Genomic DNA, 15653 nt, shown 5'->3' with positions numbered 1-15653 from the left:
CTCGGAAGACAATTTGATCTTTTATAAAAACAGAACATTAATTTAATTTTCAAAGCCTTTATCAAACTTTCTATTTTATGAAGTTATTATAAATTACATACAAAAATCATCACAGAAAAGAGTATCCAACCATGTATCAAAACCGTATGAGGTACATATCCATATTTTTTAAGGAGTTTAATGAAGTTAATCATTTATTGAATCTAAAAGTTTTGTCAAATTTTCGTAGATTCTTTACAATACGACAATATGAAATTGAAGGTCTGAAAAAAATTACTTACTAAGAAATTGTTTGGTAGCTGTGTTTGGTCAAATACCACAAAAGATAAATTGGATCAAATTACAAAATTACAAAAGAGAGCAGCTCGCGTAATTCTAGATGCCTCAACACGCGATAGAAGTATTCAACTCTTTTCCAAATTGGGCTGGATGCCTTTTAGTAAGGAAGTGGAAATTAGAAAGGCCATGATTTGTCATAAACGTTTCTATGGTAACTGTCCATCTTATATTATTGATATTCTACCAACAAATTCCAGTCGCCACAATAGAAATAATCGTTATAAAGACTTAACTATTTGTTTACCCAAAACGAAGAGACAAAATGATGGTGGGCGATCTTTTGCTGCTACTGCAAGTCGATTTTGGAACAGTCTACCTCTTACTATGCGTAAAGTTTCATCAGCTTCACTTTTTAAAAAGAAACTTTATGATAAAGCTAATTCAGATATGCTCATAGAATAATTTATTATTTAGTTTTTTTAGTATTTTTAGTCTTGTGTAATTCTGGTTTTTAAATTGTAATTGATCTCGTAGTTTGTTAGTTTGAGGGCCACAAGTTCTTCACACTTGTTGTGTCACGTGTTTACCCTCTTTTAATAAAGTTTCATCAACATCATCATCATCTGTTATGCCGATCGGTGCTTAGTACCCATTACATCAATACGTCTCTTGATCTTTGACCCAGGAATTTCGGAAAAACAGTTTGGCGATTTCCATTTGGACAATTTTTGGTTTTTATTCTCTTAAAATTTTTTTTGAAATTTATACTGGAGCCTATTGCATAAAGCGTGGATAGCGTTATCCATTGGATAGTAGTTTTTTAAAATTGTGAATGTGCATGGTTATATTTTGTTTATGATGATGAAACTTTGTAATTCTAGAACCAATATTGTATTTCATTTATTGTCCAGTTCGAATCGTTGATTTTTCCCTTTTAAGATATTTTTGAAGCGCTCAAAAACGTTGCTACTTAGTTAAATGGATAGCGTTATTCGACCTTCGTGTAACTGATCCTTTCTCCGGTAATTTATTGGTAAAGTCTCTGCAAAAATATAAATGTGGTGAGAACCATATATGGACAATGAACATGATTGTTGTCTACTCTTCAGCTGTGTCCAGTTACAAGCTGTGAATCAGAATGATCTCGTGATAAGCCCATCCTTTACATTTCAATGATGTGTACATTGCAATACGAAGAAAGGCAAAATTGAAGAAATATTTCAATATAAAACTGTGACTCTACGTTGTGGAACGAAAAAATTAGTGTGGGAATGAAGAAACAGTCGCTTTGGTCATATTTGGTGAGTAAAATTGTGTAAAACATTGATTTTAAAGCGGTATTGTTTAGCTAGTCGTTATCGGTATTGTATAAAAGGTTTGACTAAATGGCAGAATACTCGTCCACTTGGATTCATTGACTCTGCATCCACGTTTTCAGTAGATACACAGATGATATTATGCCGTATATAAGACGATTCTAACTTCTGAGAAAAGAAAAATCAACGTGAAACGAAACTATAAGATAAATGGCGCTACATCTATTGGACAATACGATAATATATATTTATGCTTAGTATATCAAATTGCGTTTCATCTTGTAAACACAAATGATCTGTTTATCAATCAAAACGACTATATTTTATTATTTAAATCAACCACGAACGATATGCATCAATTATACATTACCACATTGATAGGTAATTATAGATTTATAATGCCATTGTCGCACAACCTAAACTTTCTGTTGTGCGGGATGCTAAATCACGATTCTTTTGACGACAAACGCTGTTACATTACCACGAGTATTACAATCAAAAAATGCTTATCCAATTCGTCTGTTCAAGACTTCGACTCAATGCGTTACAATGCATTAATGAAATGCGTCGATGAAATGCGACCATCAAAAAAGCGTATTGAAACAACCAGAAACAGCGTTTGCAGCCTCTATATATACTAAACATTCAACAATATAAAATTACAAAGTTTCCTCTTTGCCACGATGGGAAAGAAGGTCTTCCTTAGCAACTCAATGCTTTGAACTTCCCATGACAAATGCTTGTGCGTAATTTAACGTAAATAGTTCACATTTTACAATGCTCTTACTTCTTTAGTAATGTTCGTGCTTACAGAAAGAGAAAGATACTTCACTTGTTTTTATTGTTTATGAAAATTTCTTTCCGTATACTATTTTATACTGATAAGTTTTACATCGTCCATATCATTGATAAATTGATAAAATTTACGACAAGCAGGTCACGTTGCAAGAAAAACTGTCTGTTGCTCATTTCTTTTGTTGTTTTTCAGTTTTTCCAATTTTTTTATGAGCACAAAAGGTTAAAGCCACAAAGAATTCAATATAATTTATGTATTTTTTAATGATCGTTTTATTCGTTTGAAAATGACTGACTCAAGTAGTACCAACTATTGTCTGACTATAGCTGCTGATCTTTGGTTTGGAAACTCAAACTTTGACGAAAAATGGCCATTTGGATCGATATTTGGATACATTTTGGCCTATTTTTTATTCTAATAATTTTTCGGAATCATATTGGTAATTTATTATAAAAGTCTATGTAAAAAACATAAATCTGGTCAGTACCATATATGGACAATGAACATGATCGTTAACTTCTTTTCAGCTGTATCCAGTTACAAGGAAGTGAATCAGAATGATCTCGTAATGAGCCCATCCTTTACATTTGAATACACAGTCTACACTGCAATACAATGAAAGACAAAAATGAAGAAATATTTCATTATAAAACTCTGAATTTACGTTATGGAACAAAAGAATAAGTGTTGAAATGTAGAAATAGTCGTTTTGGGTCATATTTGGTGAGTAAAATTCCATAAAACATTGATTTTAAAACATTGTTTAGCTACTCGTTATATTGTATCACAGATTTTTCAAACGTTTTGTATTTAAACTTTGATGTAGGTTTTTCAATAGGCCGTTGATTTGTTTCATTTTAAAGTTTTGTAACTAATTTTTGTACCATTATTTTTCTTCGTTTTAGTTTAAAGTTCAAATAAAGGCTTCACGATTAAAACCAAAGATTCAATCTCCATTAAAAGTAAGTCAGAGTATTCACAACATATTCTAAATAAATTTATTTTTTGAAAATGGCTTCAGCACCTAAAAAACTGAAGATTGAGGCAAATGGATCTCGTTTAAGTAAAATTTTGGTAAATAAAGGAACCCAAGCTTTGAAAACAACATTGCGATTTACTTTTAACTTTCGATCATCAAGTTTGATCAATGAACTTAAAGATCTTTCAACAATGAACAAATTGACTTTGCTTAAAAACAAAAGGGTCATCAGTAAAGAGCAATGGGAGCTTCTTTACCCGTCAAATGGCTCATCACCTGACATTGACAACTTTGACATCTCATTATTGACTGTCTTATTGAGAAATATTTGTGGTCTAACAGCACCATCTGGAGGATGGGATAATCTTCCTTCCTCTTCAGATACTTCAATATCAGCAAATATTGCAAGAATAAAGTTTTATCGAAACAAAGTGTACGGTCACATAACTACAACTAGTGTAGATGACAGTGAGTTTGAGCATTTGTGGCAGGAAATTTCAAAAGCATTGGTTGGTCTGGGTATTCAACAAACTGAAATACATGAAGTGAAGAAAGCTCCCCTCAGTCCTGATGAGGCAAACCATATTGAATTATTGAAAAACTGGTATGAAAAAGAACAACAATTAATCAATGTTGCTGAGAAAACCAACGAAAATGTAAAACAATTAAAAAAAGAGTTTGAAGCTATGAAAAATAAAGTAGAAGAAGTGAAAGAAAGCATGCCAACAAAAGTTGATGTAGTTGAAATTAAACAAGACATGGCGACAAAAGCTGATGTAACCAGAGTAAAAGAAATGATACAGGACAAAACATACTCAGATCTCAAGAAGCTAGGAAAGTGTAAGTTTAACGGTCTTATAAAAGATCTTAACAAGAAATACCTTGAAGGCACTAGACAATGGTTATTTGAAAAACTCGACACTTGGTTTAACGATAAAAGTGAAGATGCTTCTAATGTCATGATTTTGATTGCCGGTCCAGGCGTTGGTAAAAGTGTGTTTGCTGCTGAGGTGTGTCGACGATATTCTGAAAAGAAGAAACTTGCTGCTTCCCATTTCTGCAGATATAATAGATCAGATTATAGAAACCCTCGAATATTGATAGAATCATTGGCCAGTAGCCTGTGTGATACAATATCAAATTTTAAAAGTAAACTGAATGAAGAAATACAGAGAAACCATTCCAAAGAATCAATCACCGATGAATTCATTGTTTTATTAAATAATCCATTGCATTCATTGGAAGATCATGAACCAATGCTTTTGGTTATTGATGCCTTAGATGAAAGCCTAGTTGATGGCAAAAGTGAATTATTGGAATTGATTGCAGAAGAGTTTGACCGACTGCCTCAATGGATTAAAATCTTCATCACCAGTCGTCCAGAACTTCCTGTTCAAAAGGAGTTGAAAGACATGAATCCTGTGGAAATTACAACTCGTCTTCGTGACGAAAACAACGAAAAAGACCTGTACAAGTATTTGAGATATCAATTGAGAAGTAATTTTGATGATCGTGTTGAAAACAACAAATTAGACTTGGAATTAATTATGAGACTTCAGACAAATAGCTACGTTCTATGGTCATTAGTTGAAAAATGTGAGGGATCATTTCTTTATGCGTATTACGCACAATTGAGCTTGAATAAAGAAAATATTGAGCTTACTTCCAAAAATATTCAAGAATTGGTCCCTAGTGGGTTAAGCGGTGTTTACACAAAGCAATTCAAAAGAGTAAAAGAATTGTTAACGAAGGAAAGTCCCAGAAATTCTGTAATCTCAGAAGCTACTTTCATGCAATTTCCTGAATTGTTGGCTGCCTGTCGGGAGTTTCTTCCATTAACTTTACTGCTTAGCTATTTAGATTTTTCTGGTGACATCAAGATTGAAGTCCGCAATAAAATCATTGAACTGTTATCTCAAATTTTGCCAGTTTACGATGATTATTTAACCGTGTATCACAAATCTCTATTTGATTGGTTAAAATCAGATGGTTACGAACAGCATGAGTTTACAGTTGATCCAAAAAATGGTCATAAGTTCTTATGGCATGCTTGTGAGAAAGTGTTTAAACAAATTAAGTCGATGAACATTTTTGAAGATCAGATGGACACTGCTATGATTAAATATGCTGTGAAGAATGGATTCTATCATATGTCAAAATGTGGCGAAAATGTTGACGTTAGCTGGGCAGTAGATGTCAAAGTGGTTTGTGCAAGGTTAATGTGTGTGGAAGACATTAACGTGGATACCATTAGGTTTGAATTGCTCAAAATCATTGAGGAACGACGAACTTTCTTGAAAAAAGATGTACTTGAGGAACTACTATTTCATTTATTAATTACGTCAATGAGAATGAGATATGACTTTATTAATGATGATACCTTATATATGGTTGATGATAGCTTAATTTATTCACAAATTATTGCAAACAGAATTGATGGCAGTAACGAAAAAAGATTATTGGCAAGGGAATTATTGAAACAAGGAAAGTTTGTTTGGTTTGAGGATTTAGACGTAACATATTTAACAAACCATCATCATTTGACTGTCTCCTTGCGTGCTAACGTTACATCTCTTTGTGTGTCGTCCAATGAAGAACTTCTTGCTGTAGGATATGAAAATGGTCAAATATCTATTTTCGAACTTCCTGAATTTACAGAAAGATGCATTCTTGGCACTGTACTTGATGATTCAAAGTTGGAAAATTGGGATGATGTAGGCGAATTTTTGTCGCTGTATGACATCTATGACTATCCAACATCAAAGGAATTTCGTTTTGTACGTGGAAACATCTGCTGTTGCTCCTTTTCACCTACCGCAAATAGACTGGTAACTAGTGATGGATCTACTGAAGTAAAGTTGTGGAACGTTAACAATGGACGTTTGCTATTATGTTTACAGTCAGGTGATGTCGTTAATTATTGCTCTTTCTTAGATTCTGGTTTGTTTATTACAGCAAGATTTGATGGATATTTTATTAAAGAAGAGTTTACTGCATGGAATTCATTAACTTTGCAAAGAATTGATCGACGCTGCGTTGTTGATTACCAAAAACTACAATGCACCGATAAATATTCAGAGTTCTTTGGTGCAGATGTCGTCGACTTTTCGAATGTCTTTCAATTCCCAAAGGCAATCGATATTTTTTCAATAAAATTAGAATGTTCACTACCTTCACATTTAAGGATAACACACCATTATCGTGATTGTATTTTTTATCATACAAGTCAGAATGGAAAGCTTTCTGAAATCACTCAGTTGACAAAATACAACGATCAAGGAGAAATCGAATTTTGTTTACCATATGTTTGGTGTCCATGTGTTGATAGGACTTTTAGAAAAATCAATCCCATCTTGTTCAAGAAATTTTACGTTGTGCCGTATCTTTCCAAGCTCAAAATTTTCAAAACTGATCATCTTTGGAGACCTTCTTTTATCTTTGAGAAATTTGAAATTAAATGTTGTTGTTTTTCACCGGATGGATCTTTTTTTGCTGCTTTCGTTGCTGGTGACCACGTCAACATTCATATTTGGAGCATTGAACGTTGCACTATTATTCAAACTGTACCAATGCAACTGAAGAATGCATTAGGATGTTGGTGGTCGGATGGTTTACTGTGGATATGGGATGGTTCTGATCATCTTATGAAGATATCAACTTCGTCTGAAAATTTTGTAGATTCTACTCAAGCAAAGCATGTTACAATTGGATTTAAACCTAAGAAAATCTTAACATTTGCTGATGTCTTAGTTTGTATTGACGAACTTGATTTTGTTCAAGTTGTTAGAATTACCAAGGGTGAGATACAATACAACGAAAGACTTCCTGTCGATAGTTTTCAAATTAAAGCAGCAGCCGTATCACTTGATAATTCTGTTATTTTAACTGTGAACAAAACAGAATACACATTATGGAAATGGGAAAATAACAACAATGAACTTTACTTGAAACCTTGGCATACTGCAAAATTACTCAAAACGTGTTTTATTGAAAAATTTGTTCAGGAACAGAGAACTGTAACTAGTCTTAAAGTCAGTTGCTGTATGAGTGATAGTAACCAAGCAGTCATTGCATTCTTTTTTCAAAAAGGCACTTGCATACTGGAATCTGGCCTTTATGTAATTAATGTGCATAAAAACAATTACGTGAGTATGACTTGGCTAAATATTTTGGATGTTATTGATGGATTTTTATTGTTAAGCACATTCTTACATAAATCATATTACATTGGTAAATATCGTAACTTATTGGTTGCTGTAGATTTAAAGAGTGGTAAAATATGCGCTAAATCTTGCGCATTAGGTTCTATATTTAATATAACTATGCATTCCAACACAGGAACTTTAGCTTTAGTAACAAAAGGTGGATACGGAATTAAATTTTTAAAACTCAATGTACCTGAATAAATCCACTAATTCAACCTTTGTAGTTATATTAACCTATTGTATTTACTAACATTACATATCACTTAAAACGAACATAAAAAGTTCTTTATATCACAAAAGGACAGTTATTTATGGTATCAACAACGAACTCAAAAATATTGCAGAAAAAATTGTCCATATCCTTTGTTTTAACCGTGAAAAAACTGTCAGTTTTTAATTATGTAAAAATATCACTGACAGAGAGAGAGAGATTAGTTTTTCCTAATGTCAAGAAAAGATCTTTTTCATCCTATGATTCCCGTCAACTTTCAAATTTATATTTGGAGAATGCAACACTGTAACATTGTCAAAGTTGTGATGAAATTGAGAATATCACACGAAGATGTTGATTGTCGTAAGGATGGTCGCTTGTTTTACATGTGAAAATTACCAAAAGTGAAAAAACTTTGATCTCTGAACGAACTTTATGTTGATGGTTTACTTTTTAATACAAATGTATGGTCAGATAATGTGGTTATTTTTATTATATATTAAACGTTCATTACATAGAAATGAAAGAATATCGACAACTCATTCATTGTGAGTCATTTGACAATATGGTGTTTTTGTAGATGTAGATTATTTTGTTTAAATTATAGAGTGACTTTCTATGAACATTCTTTCAAAAACTGTAAAAAAAATTTACCTTACGCATGTTAATATCGTGGAAACAAGTTTTGTATGACGTTAAAAATTCACATTTATAAAACACCATCATGATGTCATGTCATGTCATTGGGTTTTATGGTCATTAGTTGAAAAATGTGAGAGATCATTTCTGTACGTTTATTATGTACATATGACCTTAAAGACAGAAAATGTTTTATACTGTCAACAATTCCCGTATGTAAATTATCTTGATGACGTTATGGAGTTCACTGATACTTCCTTATATTCACGTGATTAAATGGAATGGAACAGAAAGATGGCGGAATTCCAGTGGAATAGTAATTCATAGAGATGCCTTAGAAAGGTTTTATTTTCATTCCTAAATCGTTCAGTTATGCAGAAGAACGTGAAAGAGCGTGTTCCTATCTGGTGCTTTACAAAGAATTTTACTCGATAAAAAAACAAAAAAGTCTCATCATTCACAACTAAAGAAAGCTTCCGAAACGGCTTTAGGTATAAATCCATAAGTAATGTTTTTTGTAGTTATTGCTGATGTATTTGGATTCTATTTGCTTTATGTTTATATGCATTGTCAACCAGTTTCTGCATTTGCTATCTACAAAACATTAAGTGTAGTAATCTTTTATTCAAGATGTCAAAGAACGCTGTCCATAGTATCTTTAAAATTGCTCAATGTATGATTTGTTCTTTTTTTATACGTGGCAAACAGTTATTTTTAGTGTCAATCGCTTGTTCATGTTCTTCTGCTTGAGTTATATGTATATATGTTTATGGAGAAATGTATGTCAACGTGTGCAATGAATATAATGTACTGCTGTGTTCAGGAATGTTGCTTTACAAAATGATCGCTTTATGATTTTGATCTATTCTAGAGGAAATAAACGCTGTTCAAGGAAATGAAAAATCTACAGAGTAAGTTTAATTATGTATAGTTGTCCAATTTTCTTTCCAATTTTCCAATTTTAACATGACCAAAATGAGTTACTAACTTTCAATCTTAATTAATTCACAGTTATATCCAGACTACGCATGCTCACAAATTTACTAAGTTTTATTGTTCAAAAGTTAGATTTATAAACCAGAATGTTGGTTTGATTTATTTATAATAAAATGTTCAGGAATGTTTCTTCTGCAACTCTACCTCCACTACCTGGTCAGCAAACATTCATTACAGCAGATCAATATTTTCTTCCTTTTGAGTTGGCTTGTCAAACAAAATGTGCCAGGATTGTCCCCATTGCACTTGACTGTATACAAGTAAGTTGTTTTTGTTTGATGTGTTAGGACACTTGGAGTCTTTAGTTGTAAGAAATAGATTTAATATTGTAAACTCTTTCATCGCATTGTTATTAAGTTATTACAATTTGATAGCACAAAATAAGTTCCTCCAGTATTTTTTTTTTGTTAGTTACCTCCTAAATTTCTCCTAGAAATTGTCAATATTGCTATCCTTATTTATCAACAGTACTCATCCCCAAGCCTCACAACTTCACATGTGTCTTTTTACCACCATTTTGTATTCCTTCACAAATCTAGGTCATGTATTTTGCTTCTATAAGTTGGTGTATCTCATGATCAAACATTTTTTGTTCTTAGAAACTCATTGCTTATGGTCATATTGTTGGCGATACACCAGACTCCATTGAACCAGAGAGGCATTTAATTGACCGAATTATCGAGACTATTTGTACTTGCTTTACCGGTATAAATACTGATGTAAACGTTCAATTATAAATTATAAAGGTATTTATAGAAAGTGATGTCAAACTGTTAAAGTATTTAATGAGAGAAATGATGTATCCTTGAGGAATTTAAAGAGGGTTGTAGTGACGTACATAACGTGCGTATATTATTCATCTAGATTCATGTATTAGCAATAGAGGAAATAGCCAATCCTACACTTACTCAAACGCGCTACTTAAACTTGCGCACTTAACTTTATAATAAAACTTAACGTAAAACTACTCAAATTTCAAGTACATTATCCGCTGTGTAATAACTGCACCTTGTTTATCCAAATATATAAAAAGCCTGTAAATAAATTCTAACATATAGAACTCTCACGACTATTGTAAATAACTTCTTCGCTAGTGAATAAAATAATCACAAAATTTAATAGCGTTCTAGTACATTGAACTCACGTTCGGAGCTCATACGAAAGACTTATAAATAACGCTAAATTGGTGACCCCGAAAGATATTCTTCACTGGCGAAATGGCTACAACTGATGAACTCAACGCTTCTTCAACGACAGATTCTTCATTTGTCACACCAACCACTTCTATGATCAGCATCAAACTTCCACTATACTGGCCTAACGATCCAGAACTGTGGTTTTCTCAAATTGACGCTCAATTTACGACGCGCAATATCACCTCACAAAAAAAGAAATACGCTTACGTTGTTGGTTCCCTTCAACCCGAAATTGCTGAGGAGGTTCGCGATATCATCCTTCACCCCCAGCTCATGATCCATATGACACTCTGCGACGCGAGTTAATCCACCGTACCTCAACATCTGAGCAACAGCGACTTCACCAACTGCTCACAGGCGAAGAACTAAGAGATCGGAAACCTTCCCAACTCCTTCGCAAGATGGAACAACTACTTGGTACCCAGACATTGCCCCCATCCATCATGAAACAATTATTTATACAACGTCTCCCTACCACTGTTCAGGCTATTCTGGCACCTACACAGGAGACTCTTGACCTCAACAACCTTGCCAAGTTGGCCGATAAAATTAGAGAAGTCAACAACATTCAACAACCCACATCCACCCTTTCGACCGTTGCAACAGAACCTATTGTTGACACATCTGCCAAATCTGGGGAGCTTCATCAACTTCGCAAGACAGTTTCTGATCTTGCTGCGACAGTACAGGCTCTCAATCTTCGTTTCCCTTCATCGTCCGATGTAAATAACCGACCACCTCGCTCTCGTAATCGGCAACCGAATGATCCCACTCACAGACCATCCAATAATGGTTATTGCTGGTATCACGCCAAGTTCGGCGCCACTGCCCGCAAATGTGTTCAACCTTGCACTTTCCATACATCGCTACGGTCAAACTACACCGCCAGACAATAGACGCGGCAACATCGTCTGGCGCTTCAACACAAAGCCGCTTATTTTTCATTAGCGATCAGACTACCAAACGATGATTTCTCATCGATACAGGTGCAGAAGTTAGCGTCATCCCACCACTTTCCGCAGATCGACGACAACGCCAAGCTTATGACCTCCAAGCAGCCAATTCCTCTACAATTGCTACCTAAGGTAAGAGGTCAATCACCCTCAACTTTGGACTCCGCCGACGCCATTTTCAATGGATCTTCACCATCGCTGACGTCCGCCAGGCAATCATTGGAGCTGATTTTTTACGCCATTTCAACCTCCTCGTCGACCTTCGCTCAGGAAGTCTCATTGATGCAGAAACACACATTCGAGTCAATGGAATCGCCACATCAATGCCTTCTCTTTCTCTTGTTCATGCTACACAATCCTCCACACCTTTTGCATCAGTATTACAAGACTTTCCAGAAATCACTCAACCCACCACCAAAGAAACACCAGTGAAACATCAAGTAGTGCATCACATTATTACCAAAGGTCCCCCATGCTCTGCACGTCCACGCCGTCTCCCACCTGATCGTTTACACATTGCCAAAAAAGAATTCCAACAAATGCTTGATCTTGGAATCATCCGCCCTTCCAGCAGTCAGTATGCCTCTCCTCTCCACATGGTTCCCAAGCCACAACCCGGTGACTGGCGACCCTGTGGTGACTACCGTGCGCTTAATCGAATGACTGTACCAGATCAGTATCCCGTTCCACATCTTCAGGATTTCTCTGCCAATCTCCACGGTATGACTCTTTTTTCTAAGATTGATTTAGTCCGTGCTTACCACCAAATTCCGGTCGCAAAAGAAGACATCTGCAAAACAGCTGTCACGACACCATTTGGTCTTTTCGAATTTACCCATATGCCTTTTGGTCTCCGTAATGCAACTCAAACATTTCAACGTTTCATGGACGAAGTCACTCGTGGCCTTGACTTTGTATTTGTTTACATTGATGACATACTAATTGCTAGCTCTAACACCTCCGAATACGAAAAACACCTCCGCCTTCTCTTTACTCGTCTTCGTCAGTATGGTGTTGTCATCAATCCTCAAAAATCTGTTTTTGGAGCAACATCTCTTGACTTTCTTGGTCACATGGTCAGTGCTAACGGCATCCAACCTCTTCCCTCAAAGTCGAAGCTATCCGCAATTATCCTCAACCGGATCCTCTCCGCAAGCTTCGCGAATTTCTAGGTCTCGTAAATTTCTACCGACGTTTTATTCCGCACTGCTCTGGTGTTGTTCAGCCTCTCACCGATATGCTGGGCACATCGGATTCTCATAAGAAACCCCAACCTTCCAAGCTTGACTGGTCTGATTCTGCTACATCAGCATTCAAGAAGATCAAAAAAGCATTGGCAGATACGGCACTCTTGGCTCATCCACAACCCAACGCCGCACTTTGCCTTATGACCGATGCTTCAGACGTCGCTGTAGGAGCTGTTCTACAACAAAAAGTGAACAACATGTGGCAACCACTCGGTTTCTTTTCTAAACGTTTACAACCAGCAGAAACTCGCTACAGTGCTTTTGGTCGAGAGCTTCTTGCCATCTATCTTGCCATACGCCATTTTTGTCACCACCTTGAAGGACGAACTTTTTATGTTCTAACTGACCACAAACCTCTGTGCTATGCCTTGCATAACAATATCAAACGCCACTCTCCCAGAGAAATTCGTCACCTCGATTTCATCTCCCAATTTAACACAGACCTCCGTCATGTCCAAGGTGAGCAGAATCCGGTGGCCGATGCCTTTTCCCGCGTTTCCTCTGTCACTTCTTCTGACCAGATCAACATAGACGATATCGCCGTGGCTCAACAAGACGATGCTGAGCTTACACAGTATCAAAGCAAAACTTCTTCTTCGTTGGTGTTCGAAAGTTGTCCGATACCCGCTTCCGACAAGACTATCATTTGCGAAGTTTCCACTGGCAGGCCACGCCCTTTTATTCCTTCGCCGTTCAGACAAACAATATTTAAAGCCCTGCATAACCTTTCTCATCCAGGAATAAAAGCCACTCAACGTTTGATCACCGATCGGTATTTCTGGCCTAACATGAACCGTGATGTACGACAAATGACCCGAACTTGTCTATCTCGTCAACGCAGCAAGATCCATCGGCACACCTGTGCCCCACTTTCCACTTTTGCAATACCTACTGACCGTTTTTCCCATGTTCATCTCGACATAGTTGGTCCCCTGCCGCCATCAAATGGTTCTACTTATCTACTTACATGCATTGACCGTTTCACTCGTTGGTCTGAAGCCATTCTCATTTCTGACATCACCGCCACCACGGTCGCCACAGCTTTTGTCACCCACTGGATCTCCCGTTTTGGTGTTCCTAAAATTATCACCACCGATCGAGGTGCACAATTTGAAAGCCAACTGTTCTCTTCTCTCACGTCTTTTCTTGGGTCAACACGTATACGCACCACCGCTTATCACCCCATCGCTAATGGTCTGGTTGAACGCTTTCATCATCAACTCAAAGCTTCATTGAAAGCCACCAATGACCCTAACCACTGGAGTGAACGTCTACCTCTTGTCCTCCTAGGCATTCGCACCGCTCTAAAAACTGATCTTGGACACAGTGTTGCTGAACGCGTATACGGCACACCTCTTTGTTTACTAGATGAATTTTTCCACCATAATTCTCGTACCTCACACCTAGATCCTACCTCCTACGTTGATCGTCTTAAACGCACTCTCCGTGATTTACAACCACCTCCAGATCGTCACCCAACAAGACCTCATCACATTCCTATCCATCTTCACACCACAACACACGTGTTTGTCCGGCGTGATGCAGTCCGAAAACCTTTACAGCCACCGAATGACGGTCCATTCAAAATTCTCTCCCGCTCAGACAAACATTTTAAAGTTGATCTCGGAAATCACACCGATAACATATCCATAGATCGTCTCAAGCCTGCACATCTCGCTCCTCCTATGCCCAGTGCCCCTGGTCACACCCATACGCAAGAAACTGCCAAAAAGGACAAAGAGAACTGTCAAACTACAGCACCACAAATAAAACAAACACGCTCTGGTCGCTGTGTCCGTTTTCCTCAACGCTATATTTCTATCGTTTCTCATTAATTTCATTAATTTTGACACTAGCCGGGGCTCCTGTAGTGACGTACATCACGTGCGTATATTATTCATCTAGATTTATGTATTAGCAAAAGAGGAAATAGCCAATCCTACACTTACTCAAATGCGCTACTTTAACTTACGCACTTAACTTTATAATTACGTAAAACTACTCAAATTTCAAGTACATTATCTGCCTTGTAATAACTGCACCTTGTTTAGCCAAATATATAAAAAGCCTGTGAATAAATTCTAACAGAGAGAACACTCACGACTGTTGTAAATAACTTCTTCGCTAGTGAATAAAATAATCACAAAATTTAATAGCGTTCTAGTACATTGAACTCACGTTCGGAGCTCATACGAAAGACTTATATAACGCTAAATAGTCAATGATTTATACTTAGTTATATAACTGAGATTTTCTACATAGACACAATTTAGAAGAACATGCAGTAGAGCCACTTTATTGAAATTTTTTCGTGCCACACATATCTTATTACGCATGTGATTACCATAGTGGCAGCCAGTCAATTGCTTTTTTTGACGAATAGGAATGATAAAATGTCTAACGGCAGTCAGTAATCAAATTAAATATACAGCAGCCAGTTGCACACGAAGTGGACCTACTGTATATTCCCTATACTGAGACATAGATATCATTAATGTTTCATAATATTGTTTGTTGAAGGAGATCCTGACTCACTCTTCATCTTCGTTCGTTATTTAGATGTGTTTATGTAACAAAACTCACAGGGATAAAAGATTGATGTTACAATAAGGCATGAACTTTCATCACCATTTTTTAACTGATATGTATTTGGTCGCGTTGTTTATATTGAATCTTTCAAACGTTTGTTGAGGATGTGACATGTAAAGAACTAAAGCAAGCATAATTTTCTTCACAAGGTCGTTTTACTTCTAAAATGGAAGTAATTTTAGAAAAATTATGCGTTATTTTATAACTAAATTACCGACATAACAAATTAGCTAAAGCAGCATCTCGA

General features: G+C 36.0%; 1 protein-coding gene and 1 long non-coding RNA gene across 5 annotated transcripts in view; both read left to right on the top strand.

The window, feature by feature from the left end:
- LOC124450722 overlaps window positions 1–8148 on the top strand; it is an 80475-nt gene extending 72327 nt beyond the window's left edge. Inside the window, exons 2-5 of one of the 4 annotated variants that reach the window (XM_047001364.1) lie at window positions 1389–1580; window positions 2919–3114; window positions 3297–4087; window positions 4127–8148. In XM_047001364.1, the coding sequence (XP_046857320.1) occupies window positions 3403–4087; window positions 4127–7776 (4335 nt within the window). In that variant the 5' untranslated portion in view covers window positions 1389–1580; window positions 2919–3114; window positions 3297–3402 and the 3' untranslated portion in view covers window positions 7777–8148. Of the gene's footprint in view, window positions 1–1388; window positions 1581–2737; window positions 2831–2918; window positions 3115–3296 lie in introns of those variants that run through there. The other 3 variants (XM_047001361.1, XM_047001363.1, XM_047001362.1) reach the window with 3 other exon arrangements.
- A 1396-nt stretch (window positions 8149–9544) lies between these two features.
- LOC124450732 lies at window positions 9545–10180 on the top strand. The gene is made up of 2 exons (XR_006950189.1): window positions 9545–9681; window positions 10021–10180. It is a non-coding gene; the product is annotated as an uncharacterized LOC124450732 (long non-coding RNA).
- Window positions 10181–15653: the final 5473 nt, after the last annotated feature.

The sequence above is a fragment of the Xenia sp. Carnegie-2017 genome, unplaced genomic scaffold, assembly GCF_021976095.1.
Source record: "Xenia sp. Carnegie-2017 unplaced genomic scaffold, XeniaSp_v1 HiC_scaffold_24, whole genome shotgun sequence".
Taxonomy (NCBI): Eukaryota; Metazoa; Cnidaria; class Anthozoa; order Malacalcyonacea; family Xeniidae; genus Xenia; species Xenia sp. Carnegie-2017.
The sequence above is the reverse complement of the archived record's forward strand: the minus strand, read 5'-3'. Positions and strand labels throughout refer to the sequence as shown.